Source organism: Dermacentor variabilis, chromosome 7 (assembly GCF_050947875.1).
Source record: "Dermacentor variabilis isolate Ectoservices chromosome 7, ASM5094787v1, whole genome shotgun sequence".
Taxonomy (NCBI): Eukaryota; Metazoa; Arthropoda; class Arachnida; order Ixodida; family Ixodidae; genus Dermacentor; species Dermacentor variabilis.
The window spans coordinates 36951385-36970463 of NC_134574.1; the positions used below are offsets into that span (position 1 = coordinate 36951385).

The 19079-nt window shown below is 49.1% G+C and overlaps 1 protein-coding gene across 2 annotated transcripts in view; it reads left to right on the forward strand.

Annotated features, from left to right (window-relative positions):
- The window catches only part of LOC142587407 (medium-chain acyl-CoA ligase ACSF2, mitochondrial-like), a 217554-nt gene that overhangs the window by 170429 nt on the left and 28046 nt on the right, over positions 1 to 19079 (forward strand). For both annotated transcript variants that reach the window (XM_075698404.1, XM_075698402.1), the window contains one exon: positions 4879 to 4952. In XM_075698404.1, coding sequence (XP_075554519.1) covers positions 4879 to 4952 — 74 coding nt within the window. The remainder of the gene's footprint in view (positions 1 to 4878; positions 4953 to 19079) is intronic.

Genomic DNA, 19079 nt, shown 5'->3' on the forward strand with positions numbered 1-19079 from the left:
GTTGAAGTTTTTGTCAAAGGCACGACGCCACTTATCGAACTAGCTGCCTGCGGTATGAGACAGGCGATAAAAGTGTGCCCAATAGTGCGAGGAGTCGAGAAGGAGCGTTTTCTGGGCTGTTGCAAAGGCTGCTAACTGCAGTTGCTGAGTTTGTCAGTGCTGTGACGACCATAAACGAATGTTCCAAAAGCGCTCCTAGCTGTGCGACCACGAAATCAGTGGGACCGTGTCGTCATTCACATTGTCGTATGAGATTGCCGCTCACCAGACACTTGTGCCTAGCGCGGTGCGTGGAAGAGCGCTATCTTTTTCAAGGAGTGAAACTACAGCAAATCGTCCAATTCATAACAGACATTATATCGAAAAAAGTTCAGCATATGGCGGAGGCTCTGACACCGACCCCAGCGGAAGCCGCCATGCTGTATTTTGCTGACGGATTGCGGCTTCCCGCACAGTCCATGAGCCGCCGCCATTACCCTCGCTCCCTTGAATAATTGGTACGACAATTAGAAGGAGAAGCTGCCCACAGAGACGCGTACGGGTTCAAGGACCCTCGCCTAATCGCGCTTCTATTGCGGGGAAGCGGGTCACCGCTATAACGAGTGCCCGTATAGAAGGATGGGTCTTCGGGAATCTTACCCAGGTACTCGTAGTTCGAATGAAGGAAAACACCCCGGGGAGATCCAGCAATACCTGCCAAATCAGCCGACACCTTCACTTTCATGACTCCCGCTATTTGAAGTGCCCGACAAAGATGTGGTCTCGGCATTCTCCACAGTTAACTCTGATACGGCACCCGCCACATTTACAGCGACACCAGTCTCCATCGCCACCTGCTGAGCCATTGACACCGCCTAGCAGCTGACCTACGCTTTACACTGCCGCTGACTATAGGTCACGCAGTCGAAGTCGGGGAAGCTAAAACGAGAGACTTCAAAGGCTGGGGCCGTGGTCTATCGCTCTATCGAGAATCGCCCGCTGTGATAGGTTTATGACGACGACAATGACTGCTTACAATTGATGCCTTCCTTCGAGAACAGAGAAAGTATCTTCGCTGACATTTTTGTTTGTGATGACAACAATACGGTTACCGTTCTGGTGAATTTTATCGCTAATGACTCTTATGAGAGGAGAACTGATTACTGAACTGGGCAAGGTAGCTACAATGCGTTTTGTATCTCCGTTTCGTTCAGCCAGTGGTAACCTTGTGACGTTGATTGGTAGATTTACTGCGAGAGTTCAAGTAATTGAGTCCATCTTTATTGATGAATTCATCAGAAAAAGGAATTTCCATCCGTCCGATTGTACCAAGAAGCCACAAATGAATCCCGGACCGGTTCAAATTTTTTCTTAACTACGAAGCTTCGTTTCTAAGAATCGCGTAGGGGTTTCATTTGTAGCTAGGTGAAACAATGTGATGGATTACACCTTTTCCTTTCATGACACTTCCTTCCCTTCGCTGAATTCTACATAAATGATTTACCAATAATTCATCATATTAGCCGATTTTTCAAGGAAGCTCATCTTTGGCATCGACTTCATTCGACAATAAGAAACTATCATTCGTCGCATGACAAGCCATAACATTTACACGCGTGCAATGTTTATCTTTTTTTCGGTGAGCTCTCTTTCACTTGCTCACAATCTTTAATGTGAGCGATAGGTGCATGGCACGCCCAGGAGTATGAAAACATTCCCAATGGTCGTAGCCGAGTTTATCTGTTGCCTCTGATGTCCCTAAACCTTGCAATCAGATCGCAAGCGCATTGCGCATTGTGTACATTCTGGAAGGTGCGCAAGCACCAGTGAGTACGCTGGAATTATGAACTGGTCTTGCATAAATAGCCGACGCTTCTGATCGTAAGGCAGATTTCGACAATCGATTCCTGTTCTCTTCAATGTCGTTATGCCGAGCGTCACTTGTTTTTGTGGGTACATGTTTGCACAGTAAGAGCTAGCTTTGTGACTCGTCATAATACTACGGTTTAATTCTGCACCGCCATGACAACGTCATCTGCCGGACGCCCCCGTCAAGACATGAACGAAGCCCAAACCCAGAAGACAACGCCAACGTTGCATATGAACATCGAACTATCCGCAGGCTACACAATTTGTCCAGTAAACAGGGACATCTACCGGAGCCGACCAGACAGATCAAAACTAAGTCGGCAGCCACGATGACGCAAGCTAGATAGCCACCAACCTTCATCGAATCATCTATTGAGGACTCAGAAAGCTGGCTGGATGCATACGCCAGCACCATAAGGTTAAACGAGTGGAACTGCAAGGACAAGCTTTAGCATATGTTCTTAGTTAGAAGAAACCCTGACGACGTGGTTGTAAAATCAAGTATTCACCCTAAGAACGTACGATCCGTGTCGCCCCGGCTTTCTTGAGACCCTCAGAAGCATTGTGAGCAAAAAGCGAGCCGAAGCTATGCTAGAAGCCCGTATTCAGCTACCAAATGAGAAAGTCGCTATTTTTACCTAGGAGAAGACTCACCTATTTCGAAACGCCGACCGCGACATGTCTGAAGACATGTCCATAACGTTCGTTACGTTATGCGGTGGTGTGGAGCAAAAGTACTGCGCCGGACTGGTACGCAACCCATCAAAAGCGATAACAGGATTTCTGGCAGAGGCGTCGTCGGCTGAGAAGTCAATGACGCACACAATACAACTGCCGCTCAATGCGAGACCGTGCAGGAGCCCAAGCACTCTTTTCCGACGGCATGCGGGAGGGCCTTCGTGCGCGAAGTATTGCAGCCAGAAGTGGCATCAATTGCCGAAATCGTTCACAAAGAAATAGTTCCTGAACCTCAGCCAGAAGCAATGAGTTACGATGACACCAGTCTTTCGCCTGCCCTTTGGCACGTTCTTCGTTTCGATGAAAACAGACATCTGGCGTGCTTCTTACTATCGCACACTTTACCATAAGCGGCGAGTAGCGGGCCACATTTTCCACCGATGCCCATACCGCCACATGGGGTTACTTGGTTTCGTCGTCAAGTCTCCTCGTCCACGGCAAGGCGAAAGACTGCATGAAATCAAAACTACTTCGCAACGACTTGGAGGAGACATCGACAACTGTACTGTTTGTCGTCGCCAGGCCACTGCCTGTAGCCGTTGCGCCGACTGTACATTCACCAAACGCGCCACCAGTCTGTTAGCCAACATACCGAAAAGTAAAAGCAGGAACCGATAGAGTTCGGTTGCTGTTCGCCAGAATACCGGTAACTCCACCTCCACGGCCTTTGCTGGGCACCTGCAACGTTCAAGCGCGTGATGAACATGATGCTGGCAGCCATACAATGGCAGACCCCTCCCGTCTACTTGGATTACTTCGGTGTCTTTTCCACCTCAGGCGACTTGCAGCTGTATTGGAAGTGGTGAAGACATCCGTACCCACCCTGGAGCCGCAAAACAGCCGCTTCGTGTACAAGGGGCACCGGTTCCTAGGTGCCGTCATTAGAAAGTCTGGAATAATTCTTGATTTGCAGAAGACCTCTTTCATTGCGTGCTTCCCGCAACCCAGCGACATATACGCAGTACACAAATTTCGGGGCCTCCGCGCTTTTTAAGGCGTTTTGTCAATGATTTCTAACGCCTCACTGAGCCACGACTAATCCCACGAAGCCAGACCTGAAGTTTCAAGAGCTCAAACGACGCCTGCAGTCACCACAGCTTCTTGCACACTTCGAGGAATACTCAGATACCGAAGTCTACTCCGACGCACTCAGCGTAGACCTCGGTGCCATGAAAGTCCAAAGGAACGAAGGTCATTTAAGGGTCATAGCTTACACCAGGCGGTCGCTATTGAAAGGCAATTATTCTAATACAAAAAGAAGTGTTGCGAATTATTTGGGCCATGGCAAAACTGTGGCTTTACCTATATTGGAGGCCCTTAAAATCGTAAGCGACCGCCACGTATTGTGTTGGACACCATTCTAAGGGACCCATTAGTGCGCCCAGCAAGGTGAAGCCCGAGACTGCAATTACTTTACATCACAGTAAGTTACAAGTCTGTGCGGAAACACTCTGCTGCCGCAGGCCTTACGAATGGCGGCAGACAAACGATCTTACGAAACGCCTAATTAAGACCCTCGCCCGCATTTTGGCAACACAGGTCTGAGCTCAGTCGAAGAAATCTGTCGCGGAACTTCCGCGCATAACCTCTACCTACGTATCGGCGGTACAGGTAACAACATAGACGACGCCATTCATGCTGGCTTACAAAGCAATCCCAGTAATGACGCTGGACGCCATGCTACCGAACGTCAACGACGGAGACAACCTTGACGTCGCCGCCTATCGCCAGCGCGCCGAAGAAGCCCAACAGCTCGCCTGCTTGCGCATCAAAATCCAGAAGAGGACCGATAATCGAGACTACAATTTTTGACGCACATACATGGAATACGAACCCGGCTATGGACCCCGATACCACGCCATCGCTTGGAGATACTAAGATATTTTTTTTTGTATTCTACCTGAATAGATATTTGTCCTAATTATTCAGTTAACTTCTCAACTGTTATATTTAGATGAAAGGTGTCAATGAAAAGAGTTTTAGAGCAACATGAAAAACTCCCGATACAGCTTTCTGTTGCTGAATACGTGCTACATAAAATTGTTTTCAGAGCGTAAAAGCAGCCCTCGAATACACGCAATGTGTATCGAACGGCAAGTCGAGCGGCAGTTTTACGTGTGTGGCTGCATACTCAATGTTTCATCTGGTGATTTGAGTTTGGGCTAACCGGCTCTATCCTTCCCAAAATGACCTCAGTGATCTGCCTCGCTTTTGTGTTCTATATGAATTGTAAGGTTATCACACAACTGCGACGACGAATCATTGGGTAAACACGCGCAATTTCTTTTCCAGTCATGTGCGGTGGAAACGTTGTCACACCTTCAATACGAAAACTGATCCGAGAGAGCCTCAATACATCAGTGGGGGTAAGTTTGAATTCGTTATTACAATATGCTAATGCACTGGAAGCTTTGTGATTGCACCAATGGCCCCCGTTTGTTTAAGACAGTATCGCTATAAAACAGGCTTAATTATTTAATTTCTTCAGAGTGCTAAAAGTGGCGGCGTGTAAGGAGCATATATTCTTTCATTCAACCTGCGCAAACTTATGCAAATGCGTGCGTTTTCTTTATGCACATATATTTTAATATGTTTCACTCCGCCCCCCCTCCCCCTTTGTAACTATTATTTAATAAAATCTGGTTGCGCGTCACAATATACCTAGGCTGCTTGAAATGTTACTCACATACTAGCGTTGGCTAGCGCGATTAGTACGCTTGTTCAATTTGGCAGTTGTTCAGTGGCTACTTTTACGGGCTTCAATAATTCCTGTTGCCTAATGCGTTCTGAGTGTGAATGCATTTCCGGCTAACGTCACAGATTATTTTACTTGTTTATTGGTTCAAGATCGACTACAGTTACGTTCGAACTTATATATTGTTATATTATAAGGCATTCTCATTGGAATGGGAGCTCCCATTGCAGACTTTGATATTGGAACAGAGAAGTTATAAGTTCCCATTGTATACAAAGGCGCCATCGTAGAGGGCACCCCTGGCTTATCTACACCACTTGTGTTTCTTCACTATTGTCCCGCGGTGGTGACGTTGAAGAACACAGTACCAATACTGTGATCTTCTATTGGGCGAACCTGGGCCCACAAAACAGGCTACTCTTATAGCACAACGATAGCGGCGAACACGGTCGGCGATCGTCGAAAATCTGATCAGCGGGTCAAGCGCGTCGGCTTTTATAGATCAGTCGTCGAACGTTCCAGATTAACCGCTGGGACCCGCGAGTCTTCCACAAAGTTCTGCACTATTCGCGTCGCGCATACATGCAATCAGATAACACAAGTTGCGGTGAAAAATAGTGGACGGAACCATCGATAACATTCCAGAAACTTCTTTCACATGCAGGCGCGTCCTGCAGCTGCGCGATAACATTTGTTAGGCGGCCAAACTTGATCGCCCGATAAAGATAAGTGCACGTGTCATTACCCCCCTCTTTAAAAGCATCGACCCGACGCTGCAAACAAAGGAAAGCAATAAACAAAAGCACTCGTAGCAAAGAAAACAATAAAAATAAGGAAGTTCGTCAGCGTCCGTAAAAGGGTTTAAGGCGCACCCCGTGCACCACTTCAGATCGTGCGCGGCGCCGCTGTGAATGCAGAACGCCGTCTGGCACGACCTCATAGTCCATTGCGCCAATACGTCTAATGACCTTGTACGGTCCGAAATGGCGTCGAAGTAGTTTCTCACTGAGTCCTCGTCAGCGTATCGGAGTCCAAACCCAAACACGGTCACCGGGCTGGTACTCGACTAAGCGTCGGCGGAGGTTGTAGTGTCGGATGTAGGTACGCTGCTGGTTCTTGATCCGCAGGCGGGCGAGCTGTCGGGCTTGTTCGGCGCACTGGATATAGGTAGCCACGTCAAGATTTTCTTCGTCAGTGACGTGCGGCAGCATGGCGTCGAGCGTCGTCGTCGGCTTCCTGATGTAAACCAGCTTAAACGGCGTGATCTGTGTTGTTTCTTGCACCGCCGTGTTGTAAGCGAATGTTACGTACGGCAGGACGGCATCCCAGGTCTTGTGTTCGACGTCGGCGTACATTGCTAGCATGTCGGCGAGGGTCTTGTTCAGGCGCTCCGTGAGACCATTCGTCTGCGGGTGGTAGGCAGTTGTTCTCCTGTGGCTTGTCTGGCTGTATTGCAGAATGGCTTGGGCGAGCTCTGGTGTAAAAGCCGTTCCTCTGTCAGTTAGGAGGACTTCTGGGGCACCATGTCGCAGCAGGATGTGCTCGACGAAAAATTTCGCCACTTCGGCTGCGCCTTCGGCCTTGTGGTAGAGCTTTAGTTTCAGCGAACCGGGTGAAGTAGTTCGCCACCACGACGATCCACTTATTTCCGGATGTTGACGTCGGAAACGGCCCCAACAAATCCATCCCAATCTGCTGGAATGGTCGACGAGGAGGTTCGATCGGCTAGTAATCCTGCTGGCCTTGTCGGTGGTGTCTTGCGTCGCTGACAGGCTCGGCATTTCTTGACGTAACGGGCGACGTCGGCGGTCAGACGCGGCCAGTAATACCTTTCCTGTATCCTCGACAGCGTCCAGGAGAATCCGAGGTGCCCAGCGGTTGGATCGTCGTGTAGGGTGTGCAGTACTTCTGGATGCAGCGCTGACGGTACAACAAGAAGGTAGGTGGCGCGGACTGGTGAGAAGTTCCTCTTCACGAGCAGGTTGTTTTGTAGCATGAACGAAGACAACCCGCGCTTAAATGCCCTAGGGAGAACGTCGGTGTTCCCTTCCAAGTACTCGACGAGGCCTTTTAGCTGCGGGTCTGCTCGCTGCTATTTGATGAAGTCTTCCGCGCTTATTATTCCAAGGAAGGCGTCGTCGTCCTCGTCGTTTTGCGGCGGGGGATCGATGGGGGCGCGTGATAAGCAGTCGGCATCAGAGTGTTTTCTTTCGGACTTGTATATAACGGTAACGTCATATTCTTGCATTCTGAGGCTCCAGCGCTAGCCGTCCTGAAGGGTCCTTTAATTTAAATAGCCAACACAACGCTGACGACTTTGAATGGCCTGCCATAGAGGTAAGGGCGGAATTTTGCTGTAGCCCAAATGATGGCGAGGCATTCCTTTTCAGTCGTAGAATAATTGCCTTCCGCTATTGACAGCGACCGGCTACCATACGATATCACCCTTTCAAGTCCGTCTTTCCTCTGAACTAGGACGGCACGAGGCCTAGGCTACTGGCGTCAGTGTGCATTTCGGTATCGGCGTCCTCGTCGAAGTGTGCAAGTACCGGCGGCGACTGCATGCATCGTTTGAGTTCTTGAAATGCGTCGGCCTGCGGCGTTTCCCACATGAACTCGACATCACATTTCATTAAATGTGTTAGCGGCTGCGCGATGCGTGAAAAAATCCTTGACAAAGCGCCTATAGTAGGCTCACATGCCAAGGAATCTGCGCACTGCCTTCTTGTCGATTGGCTGCGGGAACTTTGCAAAGGCAGCTGTCTTCTGCGAGTCGGGGTGTACTCCAGATTTGCTGATAACGTGGCGTAGGATTAGAAGCTTATTGTAAGCGAAGCGACACTTTTCCGGCTTCAGAGTGAGCCCTGATGACTTGATGGCCTCTAATACTGTCGCAAGCCGCCTAATGTGATCGTCGAAATTTCCTTGCGAAGACGACGACGTCATCCATATAAACATGACAGGTCTGCCACTTCAATCTTGCTAAAACCGTGTCCATCACGCGCTGGAACGTTGCAGGCGCCTAGCACAGTCCAAATGGCATAACCTTTAACTCATAGAGGGCGTCTAACGTGATGAAGGCTGTCTTTTCGCGATCCCTTTCGTCGACTTCTATTTGCCAGTAGCCAGACTTGAGGTCCATCGATGAGAAGTATTTAGCATTGCAGAGCCGATCCAATGCGTCGTCTATCCGTGGGAGGGGGTATACGTCTTTCTTCGTGATTTTGTGCAGTCGACGATAATCGAGGCAGAAACGCAGGGTTCCGTCCTTGTTCTTCACTAAAATAACTGGAGACGCCTACGGGCTTTTTGACGGCTGGATGATGTCGTCGCGCCGCATTTCGTCGACGTGTTGTCTTATAGCTTCGAGTTCTCGCGTCGAAAGTCGGTAAGGGCTCTGGCGAAGTCGTCAAGCGCACTCTTCCGTTATTATGCGATGCTTTGCGACTGGTGTTTGACGAATCCTCGACGACGTCGAAAAGCAGTCTTTGTATCGTCCAAGGAGACTTCTGAGCTGTTGCTGCTTAATCACGGGGATACTTGAATTTATGTCGACGTCTGGCTCGGTAACTAGGGTCGTCGGGGTAGATGCGACAGAATCCGAGAGGATAAACGCATCGCTGGTTTCCTGAATTTCCTCGATGTATGCGATCGTCGTGCCCTTGTTGATGTGCTTGAACTCCTGGCTGAAGTTTGTCAGCAACACTTTCGTGTTTCCTCAGTGCAGTCGAGCGATCCCTTTTGCGACGCAAATTTCACGGTCGAGCAGTAGATGTTTGTCGCCTTCGATGACGCCTTTTATGTCAGCGGGTGTATCGGTGCCGACCAAATAACAATGCTGGAGCGAGGCGGGATGCTCACTTGATCTTCGAGCACACTCAAGGCGTGGTGACTACGAGGGCTCTCCGGCGGTATCGCTTGATCTTCCGACAGCGTTATTGACTTCGACTTCAGGCCGATGACTGCACCGTGTTGGTTCAGGAAGTCCATGCCGAGAATGACGTCTCGTGAACACTGTTGCAGGATAACAAAGGTGGCAGGGTAACTCCGGTCATGAATGGTAATTCTTGCCGTGCAGATGCCAGTCGGCGTGATGAGGTGTCCTCTAGCGGTCCGAATTAACGGGCCTTCCCATGCAGTCTTAACTTTCTTCAATTGGGCTGCGATGGGTACACTCATGACGGAGTAATCGGCTCCTGTGTCTATTAAGGCGGTGACTGCGTGGCTGTCGAGAAGCACGTCGAGGTCGGTGGTTCTTTGTCTTACGTTACAGTTAGGCCTTTGCATCGGATCACGGCTGCGGCGCGTTGACCTGTGGTTGGTACGTGGCGTCGTCAGGTGGTCTTTCGTCAGCATTTTCTTTCCTGCCATACTTCGTCGGGGCGGCGCCGTGTCGTCGTTGTTATGTCGTCGAGGTAGTTTTTTCGGCGTCTTCGTCGGTGGCGGAGGATCTTCGTCAGTGCGACGATCAGCAACTGCACCTCCATCGGTTTCTGCTTTTATTTTTCCGGATATGGGCTGACGGACCGGCCCCGGGCTGGGCCAGTGTATGGTCGGCGCTGCGGCGACAGGTACCGGCCTGGTGATGGCGAACGCGACGGTCGTCGAGAGCTTCACTGAGTAGCGGCGAGGCAGTGGCGATATCGCGAGGGCCACCTTGCTGCGGGCACAGAGCGTGGACGGCGAAACCTAGCAGTCCCATCTCCCGGTATGGGAGCCGTCGGTAGACGTGACCCGCTTCTCCGCAATGGTAGCAGAGCGGGCGGTGGTCAGGAGCGCGCCAAACGTCCGTCTTCCTCGGGTAGCTGCGCTGGGCGACGGGTGGGCGTGCTGGCGGCGACGGTGGTGGTAAACGAAATTGCGACGTTACGGGGCCCTGGCGCGGTCGCGGAGGGGGGCCTTGACGGCGTGCGACGGCGGCGTAGGTCATCGCTTCTGGCTGGAGCTGAGCTTATTGAGGTTGCACCTCAGGAACCACAAGTGATCGCTGAACCTCATCTTTCACGATTTCGGTGATGGAGGCCACTTGAGGGTGCGACGGAGGCAGGACCTTGCGCAGTTCTTCGCGTACAATGGCCCTGATGGTCTCTTGAAGGTCTTCGGAACCCAATCCTTGGATGGCGTATTGCGGTGTGAGCCCCTGGCGCTTATATTGCAAGGTGAGCATCTCCAGAGTTTTCTAGATAATCGATGCCTCTGCAGAAAACTCAGCTACAGTCTTCGGTGGGTTACGAGAAAGTCCGGCGAAAAGTTCTTGCTTGACGCCCCGCATCAGGAAGCGGACTTTTTTCTCCTCCGACATTTCCGGGTCAGCGTGCCGGAAAAGACGGGCCATCTCCTCCGTGAAGATCGCGATCCTCTCATTTGGCAGCTGCGCTCTGGTTTCTAGCAGAGCTTGGGCTCGCTCTCTTCGCACGACGCTTGTAAATGTTTGCAAGAAGCCACTTCGGAACAGGTCCCACGTCGTTAAGGTGGCTTCTCGATTCTCGAACCGGGTCCTGGCGGCGTCTTCCAATGCAAAATACACATGTCGCAGTTTGTCGTCGCTGTCCCAACTGTTAAGCGTAGAGACCCTCTCATACGTCTCGAGCCAGCTTTCCGGGCCCTCAAGAGTGGAACAGCGGAACGTCGGTAGCTCCCTGGGCTGCTGCAAGACTATTGGGACCGCTGACGCTGCCAGTGGGGCAGTCTTCTTGGTCGTGTCGGGACGATCTTGTCGGAAGATCTTCTTGGTCGTCTCTGGTAGAATTCCGTGTTCTGGGGGAACCTGCTGTAGCCGGCGGCTTGCTCGATGTTCCTGCACGATGTTGCTGTTGTCTTTGCGGTCCGGGCTTGAATTACGGCTTGTCGGGGGCGTCCGATACATGAACGTAAAGCACCTCCACCAGATGTCACGTGGTGGTGACGGTGAAGAACACAGTAGAAATACTGTGAAGACAAAACTATCTCTTATTGGGCGAACCTGTGCCCACAAAACAGGCTACACTTATAGCACAACGATAGCGGCGAACACGGTCGGCGATAGTCAAAAACCTGATCAGAGGGTGAAGCGCGTCGGCTTTTATAGATCAGTCGTCGAATATTCCAGATTAACCGCTGGGACCCGCGAGTCTTCCACAGTGTTCTACACTATTCGCGTCGTGCATACATCCAATCAGATTATACAAGTTGCGGTGAAAGACAGTGGACGGAACCATCGATAACATTCCAGAAACTTATTTTACATGTAGGCGCGTCCTGCAGCTGCGCGATAACATTTGTTAGGCGGCCAAAGGTGGTCGCCCGATGAAGATAAGTACACGTGTCACTATGTACCAAATTTGAAGAGCAACGGTCGCTCCTGTATTTTGTCTCTATTAAAGCTTTAGTCTCTCTTCGAGCTTCCCTTCTTCCACGCATGGCTACCCTCAAATTGCTTCTCATAAAAATAGCACAATCTCCTTTTTGCCGTCTGTTGCATGCATATTAAAATAATAATGCAATTGAAGCAAACAGAAGCCACTGCCGAGCGGCAGTCAACAAAGACAGTGAACATGAAGGTAAGCAAACCCAAGTATTGATTTTATGTGCTGAGTTGAATAAACTAAGTATTAAGTTCAGCATGTGGCTTTCCCGAGTTTGTGTATGTGAATGTCGATATAACTGGCAACATAATCCTTAATAGCTATCATTTACATTACTTTCAGAGATCCCTGTGCCACTTTTTAAGCAGCTACAGTTGTACCTAAAGAAACCGTAGCATTTTTGCTTGAACGTTCAAAGTAATATCATCTGCCATAGATCATTGATTTTGTCCAAATTACTAATTAAACGTAGGATGGAATATATAGGACATACGATGGGATACAGGATATGTATCCTGTATCCCATCCCATGGATATGTATCCTGTATTCCATGTAATTGGCGCTGCAGCCACAGCGCCAATTCTCCGGGCAGGCGCGTAGTCGAGTTTTCCAGTGCTGCTCTGGCTGAAAGACTGCCAATGCTGCCTGCTGTTCTCGTGTCCTGTCCCTTGCTTGCCTTACATTTTGTTGGAGGTTGCTGCGGTTTACGACCACCCTGGAATTACGCAGCCGCACTCTGCCATCCGTCATGCCTGAAGACGCCAGCCATTATATTTCACTATTTATTATATGTCAATGATCTGCCTAACTGCCTCTCTTCTTCGAAATGTATACCTTATGCAGATGATACTACTATCATTAACTCGAATAATAGTCTTACAACCTTAATATCTAACCTTAATGGCGATTTATACAGCCTGTTGGAGTGGTGCCATACCAATCAGCCACAGAAAACAAAATTTGTCGCATTCACTTCCCACCAAGGAACACTTCACTCTATTCTTCCTATTTTTCTAGGCGCTAGTGTTATCCCTACAAGTTTTTCATGGTATCTTGGTATCTTTTTCATGGTATCAAGTTATCTTGGTATAGAAGTAGACAGAAATGTTAAATTTATTGAACACTTAACCAAAGTAAAATAGAAGATTACTTATGGCATTAGGGTACTTCTAGCAGCACGAAACATATTTAACCATCACATGTTACTATCATTATATATTTATTCATTCATTCATTCCCACATTAACTACTACGTTGCTTGATGGGGAAACACTTACGTAACCCATTTAAACTCAATGAGAATGCTACAGAAACAGGTTATTAGGATAATTACCATTTGGCTCATACAGCCACAACACCTCATATCTTTTACGAACGAATCACATTATTTCAGTCACAGAAATCGTTAAATATAACATAGGTACTTTCTTGTTCCGTCAAATCAATTGCACACGATGCGATAGCTTGGTACCGCAATCTTCTCTAATAAATACTAATATTACCAGGATTGCAATAACTATGAACTTCATTTTACCCAAAATACATACTAATTACGGCAAGCAGAGCGTCCATTTTTTATCTATCGCATTCTGGAACACACTACGATTATATATAAAAGCACTTAAAATTCACGAATTCAAGAAACATCTAAAAGGTTACATTCTGTCGAATACTGATACCTAGTTCATACTCACTACCATTCTTTCATGGTGCCTTCATTTCATTTTCATTGTCATACCATTAGGTTTCTGTTTCTGCCTTAGTTATAGATTCGAGTTGGCAAATCTACTGTGTTCATCACGTCACCTACGCTGTTACTTTATTAGTTGTCAACGAGATTATGCTACAGTGCTTTTTTCATGACATTTATGCACATTTAATTCTTCAGTCATGCTATTCATACTAAAACCTGTAATTCTTCCATGTTAACGATTTGCTGAAACAGCAGTATTTTTGTTGTATTACGTTTACTTTGTAAAGGAGGTCTCATTGCGGTCTTCGACTTCGGGACCTCCTTCTGTATATTAACAACTTGTAATCTTTCTAATCATCTCAATAAACACCGTTTCTGATTTTCATCCCCACCGGTTTCGCTAGCATCGTATGTGCTGGTGCCCAGCGCCAGTGAGATACTGACGTTTTTAGCGGAGCCGATGAGAAAGACGTTGAAGATAGGCTGCAATCACATGAACAAATTGGATGATCGCCTGAAGCTCAACAACGCATTCTTTTATTTACCGGTTGTCGCCAAGCTGTGGTTTGAAAACCACGAAGCTGATTTACTGACGCGGTCTAGCTTCAAAACCAGCATCACAGAAATTTTCGGCCGCCCTGGAGTGCGCAAGCTTAGCGCTGAACAACGCCTACGCAGCCGCTGTCAGCAAACTGGTGAATGTTCACCAGCTGCATAGAGGACGTCGTCAATCTCTGCCGGCGTGTCAACCCAATGATGGCGGAGGCGGACAAGGTGCGTCACATCATGAAGGTCATTTCTGACGATGATTTTCATATGCTGCAGTTAAAAAAATCAAGGCATTGTTCCTCAATTCATTGACCTTTGCGAGAGTTTCGACGACCTCCGCCGACAGCGTCTTCTGAAGCGGCGCTCACTTGTGTCTGACGACACCCTCTCGAGCATGGCCACCGCTCTTGACACTGACTCACTGCTTTGCGAGGTAAGGGACTTCGTCCAGGCTGAGCTCGCTCGCCACCTTGCACCGCTGTCCTCTGTCGGGTAACCACCCTCGCCTTTTCCTGCTAACTTTCGCTAGGTCATACAGCTGCAAGTTTGCGCAGCTCTGCCTTCTGCGCGCAAGACTTTGCCGGTGCACACTCCCGTTGCCTATACCAAGGTGAATGCACCTCTTTGCTTTGCCGAGGCTACCGCAAAGCCACCACCTAAGATGATTACGCCATTTCTATGAGCCGTGCCACTGCATCCAGCTGCTCACGTCGTTTAGTCGATGTACCCACACAGCAATGGCCAATCACGGACTCTCGAAAACTGATCATTATGTTTTGCGTGCGGTCTACCTGGCCACGTCGCACTATTTTACCGTTGCCGCGCGCACCACCTTACCGATGTTGCTTCCACCCTGATCCATATGCTTCACCGTGTCCATCGTCCTTTGTATTTTGTAACCCCTACCATATGTCTTCATAATCCTACCATCACCGTCGCTTGCCATCGCCTCGACACCACTTGCTTTTGCCGATGCGTCGTCATCCCCCTACACTGGAAAAGGAAAACTAATCTCCGCAGTTCTAGAGGAGGGAACTGCGCGTCCAACGAAAAGACCTAGACCTCTGCCTTCTCCGACTAATCTTCTTTGGAAGGCGTCTCTGCACCCGGCCTTGGCAGCGCTGGTGCCGCAGTTTTAAGTAGTGCCAAGCTTTGCCGTTTGCTCAGAATGATTACGACGCCCCTGTCAAACATTACTTCTTACTGCTAGTGCAGACCTCATCACGCTTGTGGGTATGTGTAGTACTTGCGCTGTGTTAACGGCCGCCTCTACATCGTCGAATGTTTGGTGCTACATTCTTGTTCCCACGATCATATTTTGGGCTGGCACTTTCTTTCCGCCAGTAAGGCCGTCATTGATTGGTCTCGTGCTGAAGTGGAATTTGAAACGCTTTGCGACGCCCTACTTCTTGACGCTCCAGAAGCTGAAGACAAAGTATTTGTTGCCGAAGACGTTGCAATTCCACCACACTCCTCTGCCCTTCCCATAGTGTCATGCAACATTGTTGATGATGCAAAGGCCCTTTTTATGCGATCTGCCATTGTCGTTCGTCATAAATGTTCCCTGTGGCTTTTCGCTCTTCTAGAACTTGATGCCGGTGACAGCAGACTCATATCCGCTCGCTTTGTTTCGTGGGGAGTGCGTTGGCGGCTTCGAGTGTGTCGACCCTGCAGTCATCATTAACATACCAACTGGTTCCAGCACCGCTCATGAGGTCGTCGGAATGGTCTGTAAGCCCGCGAAAGAGCCGGCTTCGCACGGTGTTCTAGATTACTCCGTCGGTGACACGCTGCCTCTTTCCCAACGTGCCCAGATTCTAGACCTTTTCGACAAGTTCCGTTATTCTCTCGACTGCCAGCATGTTACCTTGGGCCGCGCGTCAACTGTTCATCATCGCATCAAAATGGGTACCAGTGCGCCACTGCGACAAAGAACCTATCGTGTATACACGACAGAGCACTGTGTTTCTGACGAAGAAGTAGCTTACATTCTAAACCACGGCGTCATTGAGTCTTCGGATAGCTCCTGGGCATCTTCAGTTCTTGTTAAGAAGGGTGGGTCGATTCGATTCTCTATCTATTGCGGTCATCTTAACAAACTAGCTCGCAAAGATGTTTACCCTCTGCCGAGAATTGACGATGCCCTTGACTGCCTCCAAGGCACAGAGTTCTCTTCTATCGACTTGCGCAGCCTATGGCACCGGAAGAGCCTTTTTAACACCAGATGGTCTATATGAACTTTGTGTCATGCCTTTCAGGGTTTGCGACGCCCCCGCAACATTTGAGCGTATGATGGACAACCCTTTGCGTGGTCTCAAGTGGAAAACGTGCCTTTGATGATGTGGTTATTTGTTCGACTGGTGTTACCATGCTTAAGTGTTAGAATGCTTACGTGACCCCGGCCTTCATCTCAACCTGAAGCAATGCCACTTGGCCGCCAGTCACCTCACGATCTTTGACCATGTAATATCTAAAGGTGGTATTGTTCGTGATGCCGGCTAACTCTGTGCAATTGCTGATTTTCCCAAACGTTCCTCCATAAAACAATTTCGAAGCTTCCTTGGCCTCTGTTCTTACTTTCGCCGCTTAATTAGAAATTTTGCCTCCATCACCGCTCCTTTGAATCAGCTTCTATGCAGCGACTCGAACAATTATGACTAGTCGCCCATTTGTGACGCTGCCTCCCAAGCGTTGTGTTGTCTACTAATCTTGCCGCAGATACTGCGTCATTTGGACCCTTCAGCTGCGAGCAAAGTACACAGCGACGCCAGAGATGTTGAACTCGGCGCTGTGCTCGCGCAGCGCCAATCTGGATTCGACGAGTAGGTCGTTGAATATGCAAGCAGCACCCTCACGAAAACAGAGATGAAGTATTTCGTTACGGTGAATTATTGTTTGGCCATAATCTGGGTACTTGGTAATTTTCGACCGAACCTCTATGACGACCCTTCCGACGTAATTACGAACAGCTATGCGTGTTGGCTGTCCACATTGAAAGACAGCTCCGACAGATTAGCTCGCTGGACATTGCGGTTGCAAGATTTGAACATGCACATTGTCTACAGGTATGGCCGCCGCAACACCGATGCCAAGGCGCTTTCCCGTTCACCTGTGTAAAGTGAAAGCGCTGCCTGCCTGTGTGCCGGTGAGGAATTACTTTTGTTACCAGCAGTCTCTGACATAAATTCGGAGCAATGCAAGGATGCCTGGATCAGCGCTGTTATCCTCTTCCTTTCAAACCCGCCGACTCTTCCACCACCTTCTCGAGATTTTTGCCGTCAAGCTTCTGCCTTCGAAACCCGGAATGGCCTCCTTTATTGCCGGAAGTACTTCTCTGACGGCCGTCAGTGGTTGATGGTCATGCCTCGACAGCTTCGTGGTGAAATATGCTCTGCCTTCCACTCTGACCCACAGTGTGGATGCAGGTGTCTTCAAAACGTACACCCAGCTTCGCTTCACGTATTATTGGCATGACATGTACACCTTCCTATGCAAATACATTCGATCGTGCCCTCATTGCCAACGCCACAAGGTTGCTGCTCAGCTTGTCTCTGGTCGACTCCAGCCAATCCCATGTGCTGCGAGGCCCTTCGATCGCATTGGCACTTACCTGTGTGTACCCATTCCCAGCACGCCTTCTGGAAAGCTATGGTAAGTCGTCGCTTTTTACCACTTGACGCAATGCGCGGAAACAGTTGTCCTGCCTGCGGCCACAGCTCGCGATACAGCATCCTTCCTCCTGAATAACTTTATTTTGCATCATGGGGCACTTCGCGAACTTTTGAGTTACAAAAGGACTGTGTCCATCTCCTAATGCATAAATGCGCTCCTTGTCGAATGTGTCATCGTTCATCACACCACTACGGCCTACTATCCTCAAACTAGTGTTCAGACGGAAAGAGTTAGCCGCACCCATGGCGACAAGCACTACAAATGCATCGCCTTTGATCACGCTGATTGGAATCTTATTTCGCCGTTCATCGCGTACGCCAACACTGCACTACAGGTGATCAAAAACTTTTCCCCGTTCTTCCTCTTCTATGACCGTGAACCTTCCACTACACTCGACACCATTCTTCCGTACCAACCCGACTCATCCGAATGCACACGAAGCTCTGAAGCTGCCCGCTACGCCGAAGAATGCCGTCAGCTCGCCCGTTCCTTTAGAACAGTCGGCCAATTCAACAAAGATCTGGATGTGACGATGACCACCCGCATGGGTACTTTCTTCCGGATGCTTTTCTGTGGCTCTGGGTTAATGCTCTTCCTGCTGGCCATTCATCCAAGCTTTGTTCAAAATATCAAGGACCTCCAATCGAGTTCCCCAGGACACTCTAATAAAGTTCTTGTCACTGTCACCATGTTCAAGCGCAGACATGCTCGGTGAACTATATCGTGGAGCCTCTCATGCCACCTACGGGTCAATTCTATGGGGGTCGTGAAACCGTACACTTTAACATCGGAAGCCGTATTACGACGTACTGATACTACATTCATCATGACTCGTCAGGATGACTCTTTTCTAAATGAGGGGGGGGGGTCATTGTAGTGAGGAGGAATGCTCGGGGCTGCAGACACATCGCCAGTTCTCCGAGGAGGCGATTGCTCGAGATTGCCTGGGCTGCTCTGGCTGAAACGCTGCCAACGCTGCTTGCTGCTCTCGTGTCCTGCCTTTAGTTCGCTTTAGAGATAGAATAATTTTACCTGACATGTCATTTGTGAGCAGACGGAAAAACGGGCCTATTCTTCGGCCATTTCATTCAAAAATTCGCCTGGGTGTTCACCAATGCATCGTCAATGCAAAAGTGGTTGTTCTCAGCAAAAGACAGTGTACAAGCGAAGCTCGGCGTTAGACAAAAGAAAGTTGGTTGTTTAGAATCGAAGGCAAATTGCTGGTTTAACCTCAGCTTTACAGATAGTCGCCTTTCCTCTTCATAATAGAATCAGAAGACACCTAAGCTATCATTATGAGTTGTGAGTGCGAGAGCATTATTTTCCACTTGAACGCCACTGAGCGGTCCTTCGAGTCACAAACTACTCTCAGGCAAGCAAGCGCGTTGAGACGCTTGGCCATCTTGGCATATTTCGATTTGATCTTACCAATGCGCAGTGAGACCAAAGGCGAGAGCTTGTTTGGCCAAGGAACGCATGGATAACAAGGGCTTCCGAGAGTGAGAGCGAGATTGACGTGTGGTCATGGTAATGCCCTGT